The following is a 12,409-nucleotide window of genomic DNA, read 5'->3' as shown; positions in this document are numbered from 1 at the left end:
AGAATCATACCTAGCAGAGATTGAACCATTAAGCTAAGAGCCAACAAGGCAAAGCCGTGACATGTGGCAGCAAGCATGTGGGCAAGGACACCCTCGAAGAAAATGCAGGGTTGCTATTGGAAGTTCAAAGAAGATAAGTCCCAGTTCAAAGAAACTTAAGATTTACGATAGCAGGGAATGGGTTGAATAAATGATTGCAAATACTGTATCAAAGTAATAATCATCGCCATCCGGCACCACTCTACTAATTCCCTGTGACGTAGAATGGGAAGACAATTATTATATAAAGTTCGCCAGGGAAAACAACTTTTTGTTGCTGCTATATGCGTTATGGTCCTCTTATTAATATTGATCATAATATCTCTTCCCAAAGGTTATCATATCACAGGAAACAGTTACAACGATGGAAACTCACAGGACAACCCAATCCCAGCTAAGAATTTTCTATTGCCATGGGCTATATGATACCAATGTTTTTGCAAAAGAGAATCCATTTCCACTGCTTCTGCAACAAATACATTGCTTTGACAGCCTGCAAGAAGTGTAGCATTAAAAGGGTTAAAAAATTCGGTTATGGTGGTTGCTGGAGGATTGTTTTGCCCTATAGAGAGGCTGAATATATCTACTCCATCCTGAACAGCCTGATAAAATTGGTTTCCTAGAATTAAAATTAAAATTAATGCTCAAAGATATAGCCACCAATTAAAATGAGAATAAGAGACTTATTGGCAAAGATGTATGAGTTCATATCATATTCATAGCAGGAAATGAAGACTTCATTACCAATCAACCTAGAGCCTTGTCTTTTCTTCCCTATTTTTTCTTTTTTTTTTAATCAATATTAAAGCAAGACAGAAGAAAGACATGAGCTAAAAGAAATTTCCCCATGGGAGTCAAACAATAAAAATACAGGATGATTTGCCTAGGTAATGTAGAAAACCTAGATTACAGAGAAATTATCTAAGCTAGAAACTATCAATTGTTAACATGTTGCCCATCAAAAGATCCAAATGTATTTTGAAGCTGTTAATGGTATGAAGGAAAGGAATATGGTTGAGCTATACACCCACCCCACAAACAATGGTTTATATCACAGCAAAAACTGAAATAACAATGGTAGCATTTACCAATTCTTTATTTGCTGCCTGCTATGAAAAGTAACACACCTGATCAATTGCAGCTACCGCATCTGCTACAGAGCCTCCAAAAGCCTGTAAGGTGTCTCATAAACAGCAAAGCCATCACTTAAAATAGAAAAGATAATACAATTGCATTATCGCCATTATAAGACTAATGCTCCCTTCTGGCATGGGAAGCCAATCTACTTGCTTTCCAAGGTTCATGGCCATGCATTCTCACAGGAATACCATTATTTCCAGCAGCAAAAGCTGCTGTATGACTGTCACCAAAAGGCACAAACAGAAGTGTAAAAGAGACAAGAAATTTGACATAGATCAATATAAAGAGAATAAAGCCTCAAGTCTCATACTTCATTTAGAAGTCCCGTTAAGAGACTCTTTATACTTATAGCAGCCAGGAACAGGAAGAGCCTCATACTACAGCAAATGATCCCAGGTAAGACTGTTAATAGAGTATGAGGCATATGAAAATTGAAGGATCAGGAAAAAAGTTTTAAAAGATACAAATAATATTTACCATCAGGATATAAGCAATTAGATTCTTTTCCACTACGCAAGGAATAGGAAGCCCGTGTAGCAGCAGCAGCCAATAAATTTGTATCTAGGAATCTTCTTTGAAACTAGAAAGCATTTCCTTCATTAACTTATTTGCCTTCTGCAGCTCTCCCTTTGAACAGAATGACGCAACTTTGGAGTAACAAAAGTTAAAGTCATGAAATTTAGATATTTTTTCCACATTATGGTAGTTGGACCTCCCCAACACATCTGAATCAGTTTGTTGATTGGAAAGTGAAGCTACTGAGGCAACTGCATTGAGAGATTCACATTCATCAAGCTTGTTTTGAGTTTCTATTGCACGATCGGTGCCAAATCTCTGAGTAGGGAAAAGCATGTATCCAATTTCATCAAGGATAGCAATAGCTTCTAGTATACTTCCTTGCTCACATAAAGAGATAAGAAAGTTTAAAACTGACTCTGATTCAACTTCGATATCAACTCTGTTTATCAGTTCAAGAACAGATTTTGACTGCAGCATTTCTCTTAAGATGCTTCTAGCCTCTTCAATCCTTCCCTTCGTACAAAGACCTTTAACCAAATACAGAAAACCCAAGAAATCAGGTGATACACCTTTCATATTGAAATCCAAAAAGAATCCAAGAGCCCCTTCCATGTCGCCCTTCTGGCAAAAACCATTTATGACTGAACTAACTGTGAATTTGTCAGGCTCAAGGCAGTTTATCTTCAAATCATGCAGAAATTTGAAGGCTTCTTCCAATTGACCAAACTTGCAATAACCATCTATAAATGAGTTATAAATACGTGTACTAGGTTTAAAGCCTTTGAGGACCATCCTATCAAACAATTTCTTGGCATCTAGCAATTGTCCTTCTTTACATAAATTGTAAATCAATATGGCATATGAGACTTCGGAAGGAACCATATCGATTCTTTCTAACGAATCAAATAGCCGAAATGCTTCCACAAAACATCCCTGGCGGCATAAGCTGTGTATAACTGTATTATAAGTGACAATGTTAAGAGTGATCCCCTTATTTCTAGCAAAAGCACAGAGATCTAACGCCTTATTGACATATCCTTCCCTGCAGAGTGCAGCAACTATGGTTGAATAATCAACAACATCCATACAAGGTAAACTATCTTCAGCTCCCATGACAAGTTTATACACATCCAACACTCTACCAGCCTTAATAAGTTTCTTGAGAACATTGACAGGAATAGTGACAGTTGAAGAAATCTCTTTCATATTCTTGATAAACAGCAGGGCATTAGTCACATCATTCAGACACAAGTATTGTACTAAATACTTGCTGATCATTGGTTCGACTAGGCCATTTTCTTTCACAAACATACTTAATAAAGGCCCAATCAGCCACTTTTTGCCTCCATTATCAAGTCCCTTCAATATAGAATAATAAGACTGATCTGTCACAAACGACCCTCTCTTCCTCATAAACATGTATAATTCACTAGCAACTTCAGAGGAACCTCTCTTGCACAGGAAACTAATCACGTCATTACATATAATATCGTATATTTCCGATCTTAAGTTCTCAATTCTGTAAACAAAATTCAAGACTCCTCCCACTCCTCCTTTTGCGAAGGTTGCCTGTAGTATTATCTTATGCATACCTACATACAAAGACAATCCTTTCTCATTGAGCTCAATAAATACCTCAGTTGCCATATCCACCATTCCACTCTTGCATAGACCATTAATAATGCAGTTGTAGCATGCAACAGAAGAAATTGACATCCTCCTCAATTCATCAAATATCTCAAGTGCCTCCTCAATTCTACCTAATTTACAGTAGCCATCAATCATTGTACTAAAGGTAACAGAATTTGCAACCAAATTCATTTCTGGCATTGCCTGGTAAAGAGCACGAGCATCCTCCAGTGCACCCACCATGAACAGTGCTTTGATAAGTATGTTACACATGACAATATCCATTTGAATCCCCGCTTCTTCCAATCTCTGTTTTGTTTCCAAAATCCCATTCACATTGTCTTCTTCAATATACCCATGTAACAATGTACTGTATGTGACAACATCTCCAAGAATCCCTTTTGAGACTTCCTCCGCGTCTGATGTCCTACCAACCTTGCACAATCCATTAATAATAGTATTATAAGTAACAATGCTTGGCTTAATTCCCTTCTTCTCCATGTCTTCCAGAAGACGAAATGCACAATCTAAATCTCCTCTCCTACAAACGCCATCAATCAAAGTAGCATAAACAAACTCATCTGCTACAAGTCCTAAATCTTCAACTTTCTTGAACACAGTGAATGCCTCCTCCAATTTCCCTTTCTTGCAAAAACCAAATATGATTGCAGTATAAGTAATCAAATTTGGTCTCAACCTGTCTTCTATCATCTTATTCAGAATTCCGACTGCCTTTTCAATAGTTCCTTCCTTTGAAAACCCATCTAGAAGTATGGTATAGCTAACAGTATCAGGTTTTATTCCTTTATCCACCATTTGTCTATGCTTACAAAATGCCTCCAACAACATCCCTTCCCTAAAGTACCCACAAATCCAACAACTATAGAAAACGACATCAAATTTCAATCCTTCACTCTCCATCCTCACAAACAACTCATTAACCTCATTAACTCTACCCAACATGCAGAGAGCGATGACAAGTGAAGTGTAACTGACAACATTAGGCTTTAAAGCTCCCAAACTTATAGCATTCTCAAAAAACCCAATAGCAAGCTCAGGTTTACCAATCTTACAAAAACCAGAAACCACTGAGCTACAAACAAAATTATCAAAAGGGTACTTAACATTCTCATCACTCATCAATTCCAAAACCTCGACTGCCCTACTCATATTACCTTGAGAGCAAAAGCTATATACCAATGAACAAAACGTAAAAGAAGAGGGCAATGTGCCGTGATTCCTCAAGCAGTCTTTCAAGACGAGCAATGCCTTTTCTGGGTCATTTCTTTTGATAAAAAAACCTTGAATTAGAGAATCAAAAAAGCGACTTTGGTGGGGAAACGAAGTCTTTGTCACCTGGGTATACAAAAAATGATATGCTTCTTCAAATTTATGCAATTTGAGGAGAGCCCAAGCGAAGGTTGAGTGAGTTTGAGAGTTGGGCTTGATATGGTTGGAGTTTAGTTGGGAGAAGAAGTGAATTACAAAATTGAATCTTTTGTTTTGAGAGAGCCAGAGAAGGAACTTGTTGATGGAATTGAGAGTGGGAGTGAAGCCTCTTTTGATTAATGTTTGAAACGATGATGTTTTGGGATGATTACAAGGAGAAGACGATGAGAAAGAACGAGTCATAAACATGGCAGTGGCCGAGTCTCATTGAGAACAGAACAGTTGAGCAGGTGCTGTAGCTCGAGCTCCCATCTGCGGATCTGCCTATTTATTTATTTATTATTATTATTATTATTATTATTTTGGCTTTTGTTTTTTGTTCTTTTTGTTTTTCGTTGCGTTTACCTAAAAGCACCTCACTATATGCTGATTACGCCCCTTTAATGAACAAGCAATTATATTTTTGCTTGACTGTGGGATTTTAAGAATTAAATGGGGTGTATTTAAACTCACATAGTTCGGTCCATCAGTGATCTCTAATGGGCCTATCACTTGACAACTTTTACAATCTCGAAAATATTCATTCCACAATTTCTACAACATAACCCAAAAACTTTTTTTTTTCAAATGCTGATTACGCCCCTTTAATGATCGAGCAATTATATTATTGCTTCTATGTGGGTTTTTAAGAATTAATGGGGTGTATTTAGATAAACATAGTTCGGTCCATCAATGACCTCTAATGGGCCTAGAACTTGACAACTTTTGCAATCTTGAAAATATTCATGCCACAATTTCCAGTTTTCCACAACATAACCCAAAAACTTCTTTGAGGAGTGCTACCGGAATATCTTCATCCTCTCCCTCCCTCCAACTGTTTTTCTTCTTTTTCTCCTCTATACCTACTGCAACTTCTTCTTCAATTTTTCATCAAATTCTTTTCTAACCTACGGAAATGAGGATAGTGATGGATGATTTAGTAGAGGATTTTGCATTAGGCTCACCGGAAATTCAATCTTCAGTTGGGTGAAAAATGATTGTCAATTTGGAAGATTTCAAATTGAAGATTTCAAACGAAATTTGGAAGATTTAAAAAAAAAAAATCGTTTTTTTTTTCCAGAATATGAAGTCCCCATATTTTAAATTTGGAAGATTTCAAACGGAAAAAAAAAAACGATTTTTGCATTAGTCAGCAATAGCCGTAGAGGATGTTGAAAAATGCAAACTCTTATTATATTATTATTATTATCAATTTTTTTTTCTTTTTACACTTTACACATGCATGATTTCTTATTATAAAATCAAATTTTATTAATCTAAACTTACATGTGGCCCTCTGGTTAATTTGGTCAATAAATAGCTGAAACATTAGTGTACCCAAGGGATACTATATAAAATTCATAAAAATAAAATTTTGCAGCACACCAGTAATAAACTTTAAATTCGGAATACTCTCTCTCTCTCTCTTTTTTTGGGCAATACACCTCTTGAACAACCCCCAGCCCCCAACCCCACCAAAAAGAGAAGAAATAGATTTTATATATATATATATTATAATAATTGAAAGTTCAGTTGGGAAGTGTAAATAAACAAATAGACGATACAAATGAAAATGAAATTACCGTAATTTGTGAGACTTTCAAATTTCAATTTCGGGATACCCAATGACAAAGAGAAGTGCTCTCTCTCTATCTTATAGGATCCATCAGCCAATCAAAACAAAGCCAAGCCTTCGGACACGTCATGATCATATTGACTTATTTAGCTCTTTGGCCATCCATATCTCTTGAGCTGTTTGTTTAGTGGCCAACCAATGCAAACGGTGTGCACTTGACGTTCCTGTTTGCTTCGCAAGCTAAAGCTAAGTTGATGGTGCCATGGTGGAGAGCCACCAACTTCCATTTCTATATCAATTTTCTATTTTCTATTATTTTACATGAATTGTTTATCATTTACCAAAGGTGGGTGAAGAAAGAAAATTTGATTAAAAAACAAAAAAAACTCAACTTGCTGAATCAGTCACATGCAGCTGACCGACGACAGGAAAACAAGCAAACAAAATACAAATCTCAAAATACGACAACTAAAATATCAAGCACATCTTGCAAAGCAACTTGTAACCATTAAAAAGAAAAAAAAAAAACGCAATTGTAAAAACTTAAGATTGAAAGGATTGATTGGAGAAATTAACATCGTCAAATTCATGTGAATCCAATTATACGTTGAAATTAAAAGCTCTTCTTTTCGCACTATTTCAGATATGACATTAACATAAAAAATTGGATTCAATTGCAAAAGGTGCAATACTGAAATCTACATAATTATATTTACAGGTTCATTAATTACATTGCTATGAAAATCAGATTCAAAAGAAAAAAACAAAAGCAATCAAAATTGAGGTTCATGATCTCATATATGAATTTCTCATAGTTCTGCAGATTCACTCCTTCTGAAGGAAATCTCTCTAATGGTGTCCAAAATCGGCTTCCAAGATCGTTTTCCAGGCAGTCTTTCGACGGCCTCGAAAGTACTTCTCGCCCGTGACCTGACTTCAGGATTTTTGGATTTTGCTTTTGCCGTCAGCTTTTTAACTATAATAGCCAAGTCAAGAGGAGAAACATCAGCCATCTGGAATGCTGAGGAGGGCAGTAAAAAATAAAGACGGCCTGGTTCCAGGAGGGTTTCAGGTTTCAGTGGCTTTAAGACAGCGGTCAGAAGCTGAGCTGCCGTGAATACAAATTGCTTCGGCTGCTTCCCCGTAACTTGGCTGACCGATACAGGATGATCAAACTCCTCTACATGGCCATTTAGATCAACAACTCGTACACTATTGATTGTTGTTGATGAAGATAATGATGATGAACTGCGAAATAAGATCATCCAACAAGCCATCTCTCCCTTGAATGTACGTGTTGACTTAGGTATTGAGTTGGGCTATACTCTGCTTGCCAATTTATATTACTTATGAATTTATATAGAAATTTGTAAATTTATATATATATGTAACGTGATGATGAAATTAAATATGAGAAATAAAATAATCAGTCATTGAGAAACAACAATTCCAATAAATAATAAACTTCACTTGCTATGGGTTATTTAAAAAGGTGCTTTTTAATCAAAAGCAACCCATAAAACATTTTTCCTAGCTAGAGCTTAATTATTTATTCACCATGCGCTCAATCATGGAAAACCACTAATCTAATTTTGAATATTAAAGTCAAAATTGTTATTTCTACTATGAGATCGAACTCTTCGTAGAAATTATCCTAGCAAGGTTAGATTATTATACTATATTCCCCCCCCCCCCCCCCCCCTTTTTTTATTTCAATAAATAAATAATAAGCCTGTACCCCATCCGCTCCTCTAAATTCATATCATATCCCACTAGCCACTTGATGTAAGGGACATACAATCCGAAGCCCTCTTGTATAATATCGCCTTAACAAATTATCACTTAGCAACAACACTTGTTGGTGTCTGTTTTGAGACATATGGAAATTTAACAAGCTTATGCACCTAATTATTTCGCTACTTAAAAAGCAGAACTATGTAAATTCATAAAACCATCTATATAAGCAGTGTAAATCTATTAAAATTGGAGTTATTGAAACACAAGTGTCATATATTATACTTATTTCCTTAATGTGCACTTATTGTTACCTAATCCTGAAACAACAATTGCACCCTCAATTGGTTTGCAATTAAATATTTAATTTTCCCGAGCACCGGCATTTCTTTTTGAATCGTTGACAAACTCTCCCACTTGATTCAATTACGAGCTACAAATTGACAATTTTTCACATAGTTTAAGAATATTCTAATTAAGTACAAAAGCAAGTTGTATGATCAAAAACTTTTGGTAAGACATTATTTGCTCTTCAATGCCTAGTGGAATTATCTTAAATTTTATTCATCCAAAGTCTTCTCTAATTAAGTACAAAAGCAAGTTATAACCACAAAAAATTTATCTAAGTTCATCATATACTTAACCCTAAGTTTATTTAATAATTTTATAGTCCATATCATGATTTTTATTCTTCATTTTCCTCGTGTCAGATTTGAGTCCAATTACCAATATTATTGAGCAAGCTTAGGTAGCTCAGACTCAAATGCTCCTGTTTGATTACTTACAGATTCTAATTTCATTCAAAATGATAGAAAATGATAGAACCAATTTAGATTACATTCCGACGCCTACGTGGGTAATCGAGACCATCTACAGTAATAATTGGGTAATTTAAATAAAGAAAAGGAGAAATAAGAGAATAAAAGAATATTTAATTAAAATATGGGAAATAATTATAACTATATTTAAGTTACGGAACCACACTTTCTTATTTTGTACAAAAAATTAAAGTTTCTAATATATCTTGTTTACATTAGGACATATTATTGCATGAGGGTCTTTGGACTTAAAACCCATCACATTTTTGTTTGGATCGAATTAAGAAAAAAATTTGGATGCAACAAAATCATTGAAAATAATTTACTTTTTCTTTAAAGATTGTTCTAATCTTAAACTAAAATATTGCCAGACGATTCACGGCATATATATGTCCGATAATTCAAGGCTTTCTATATGAAACATGTGTGACAATTCAAGGCTTATAAACTGACGTGTGGCCCTTTGCTTTATATTGGATCATATCCTCCATTTCTCATGAACACAGGCTGGCAGGTCACTTATTAGAGACGATTATTACTAGCACATTAATAATTTTGAGCACACTTATCAAAGTGGCATGAACCTTCACAAAGCACATGCAATATTTGAAAGTTGTCAAAGAGCTGAAGCCATAGGCCACAATGAGGGTGGGCCGTGGGATTTGGTACAATTTACACTGTTAAGATAGTCAGTGAGCTGGTTGAGCTTGTTGCACGTGTGAGTTACTTAAGTTTGTTAGAGGTGCTGACGTGGAAGCTGAGTTTGCAAGTTAGTTAAGTTTGTTAAGAATCTCTTTGTAAAAGGTTTAGATTCAGCTAATGTGTATAGCATATGTGTACAACATTCTAGAATTCTTTAGATTTGAGTATATATACATGTAATCAACGAACATAAACAATAATATAGTTACAATTCACTCTTCAACTTCTCTCAATTATCATTTCACATTTTCTCTCTATTTCTCATACTTTCTAGGCATCCAAATGCTATAACCTCAATTTGTCACTTAGTATAAGAGTTTATCTAAGTTGCCACAGCTTCTTAAAACAAAAATTTAAGCACAATTAGTTTGATTCATCTTTTACCTTTACAAATCTAATTAAACTGGATAAATCTAATTATACGATCTGACAATCTCAAAAGCTTTCTTCAATTCGTGCTAACGGACTTCAAGTTCTTCTTGATGAAACCAAAATTTATCCAGATCAGTTTCTTGTTTAAGAAGTTAAAAAATTTAATGATGAGTCGCGAGAGAATCTAGCCTTTGTTGCTTGGACAAGGCATGATTAGTTGCTGTTGAGCTACCTTATATCCTTGATCAGTATTAGGGTCTTTTAGCCTTGTGGTAAATTCTAACTCCTCTTATGAACTTTGTACTAATATTCAAAAACAATTTGGATAAGAAATTATGGCTAAGAAAGTACACTTGAAAAATGATGTTAAGTAATCTTAAATAGGGATCAATGACAATAATTGAGTATTTTTACAAGCTTAAAGTTGTAAGAGATGAACTTGCTTGAGTTGGAAGCCCTATTTCTAATCTATACATTATTACTCATTTGATTTCGGGATGAGGCCAGCCATACTATCCTGTTGTTGTGTATATTGAAGCTAATGTGATAAAAATGTCTGCTAATTAAGCATATTCTATGCTTTTAACTCATGAAGCAAGAATTAAAGCTAATCAATTGAGTGCTAACGAAAAAGCAAAGTTGAATTACGCAGCTAACATAGCTCAGACTGAGCCAAATAATGAGAAATTTGGTGGTTAAACTAATTACTATCAGGGAAATCAAGGTAACTAGAATAAAAAAGCTAACTGGTATGGTAATAACGGAGGAAAATGTGGCTTTGATAAGAGTTTTTTCGACAAAGAAGGGGTAATTAGAATAATGGTGGTCACCAGAACAATGGATCTTAGAATGGTGGTGTGTATGGGCCTTTTGAAGGTAGAGAAAGCTATAATGGCTTTGGTAATGGTTGTGGTATTTTTGGTAGAAATAGTGGCTTTAACAATGGGAAAGATGTGTTGGATTCTTCTATTGTTGTTATACTTTGTCAAATCTGCTTTGAGCTAAAGCATACAGCTGCTGAATGCAGAAACAATACAACAAATTCTTTGTTCATTTTTTCCACCATCGAATTACGACTCTTATCAAATCTTCACTCCAAATGTGCCTATCTTAAAGCATCTAAAGGTGAATTGGCTGATTATGGATGGTACTTAGATAGTGGTGCTATTCATCACCTCATCAACAATTTATAAAACTTGAATTTTGGAAGGAAATACTTAGGTAATCAACTTTTGCATGTTGGTAATGGTTAAGGACAAAATATATTTCATATTGGATATACATGCTTTCATACATCATGTAATTTAAAGCTGTAGCTCATTGACATATTGTGTGTGCATGCCATAACAAAAAGTTCTATAGTTATTTCAAAGCTTTTAGAAGAAATGACATAGCCATTGAATTTGTTGCCAATCTTCATTTTATTAAGGACAAGAAGAAGACAATGCATCTCACTTAAAGGATTATTAGAGGTGGACTATATCAGTTGACATTAAAGAATGACTTTCTTTCTAATTCGTGTTGTCTAGTCTATATGACTAGTTCAATGCTTTCTGTTTTCAATAATTCAGCTTGAACTTCTATTATAATTGAGAACAAAACTTGTACTATGTCTGTTGATGCTCAATGTCATGTAAACACTACCCAGGCAATTGTTTCTAGAAATTTGTTACATAAAATACTTGGTCATCGAAGTAGACATCCTATGAAATGTCTTTTACCTCATCTATCTTTTAATTCTTCCATAGCTTTGCCTGATTTTTGTGATGGTTGTCAATATGAGAAAATGTATCAACTTTCCTTCTGTTCAACAAGAATAAAAAGGTCAACTCATGTAGAACTTATTGATACCGACCTCTGGAGATAAGCTCCTATGTTTTCTTCTTTGTATGACTATAAGTATTATGTTAGTTTTTTGGATGACTACACTAGGTATTGTTGGATATTTCCTTTAATTCTCAAATCTGATGCCTTAGACACTTTTCAATATTTTAAGATCTTAGTTAAAAAAAAAGTTTAGTCTTGCTTTAAAAACACTTTGATCATATTGAAAGGGTGAACATAGGAGCTTTGAAACCTATCTTTAATAAAAATAGATATTCTTTAGACATAATTGTCCTCGCACTTACCATTAAAATTGTTTAATAGAAAGAAAACACAAATATATTATTGAAACAGTGTTGAGTGTTAGAAAATGCATATTTATAAAGGAGAAAACCGTCATTTTACATTTCAAGTTTTACTAACAACCCTTACTTTTATGTATTTAACCTACTTGTGATTTAATTACATATGTTTTATTTTAATTAAGTATTTTATGTATTTTAGGGGCATTATAGTCATTTCACAATAAACGAGAAATCAGATGGCAAAACAGACATCACTTTTGAACTCAGGACGGTCGAAAACCTTAGGAGGAGCATAAAAGGAAAAATGGCACTGTTCACATGTA

At 34.5% G+C, this 12,409-nt stretch overlaps 1 protein-coding gene across 4 annotated transcripts; it reads right to left on the bottom strand.

The window, feature by feature from the left end:
• Positions 1-161: 161 nt before the first annotated feature.
• On the bottom strand, positions 162-5,044 carry LOC102624866 (pentatricopeptide repeat-containing protein At5g57250, mitochondrial). 4 transcript variants are annotated; one of them, XM_015529051.3, is made up of 4 exons: positions 1,657-5,044; positions 1,490-1,581; positions 1,167-1,399; positions 162-532 (listed from the first exon to the last, which is right to left on the bottom strand). In XM_015529051.3, the coding sequence occupies exon 1, from the start codon at positions 4,963-4,965 to the stop codon at positions 1,741-1,743; it is 3,225 nt and encodes a 1,074-aa protein (XP_015384537.1). In that variant the 5' UTR covers positions 4,966-5,044; the 3' UTR covers positions 162-532; positions 1,167-1,399; positions 1,490-1,581; positions 1,657-1,740. The 4 variants fall into 4 exon arrangements, with proteins under 4 accessions (XP_015384537.1, XP_015384536.1, XP_024953024.1 ...); XM_015529050.3 differs by having other exon boundaries at positions 1,490-1,556; XM_025097256.2 differs by having other exon boundaries at positions 1,167-1,581.
• Between the last annotated feature and the right edge of the window lie 7,365 nt (positions 5,045-12,409).

This window comes from Citrus sinensis, chromosome 9 (genome assembly GCF_022201045.2).
Source record: "Citrus sinensis cultivar Valencia sweet orange chromosome 9, DVS_A1.0, whole genome shotgun sequence".
Taxonomy (NCBI): Eukaryota; Viridiplantae; Streptophyta; class Magnoliopsida; order Sapindales; family Rutaceae; genus Citrus; species Citrus sinensis.
Note: the sequence above shows the minus strand (reverse complement) of the source record. Positions and strands in the feature narration are given on the sequence as shown.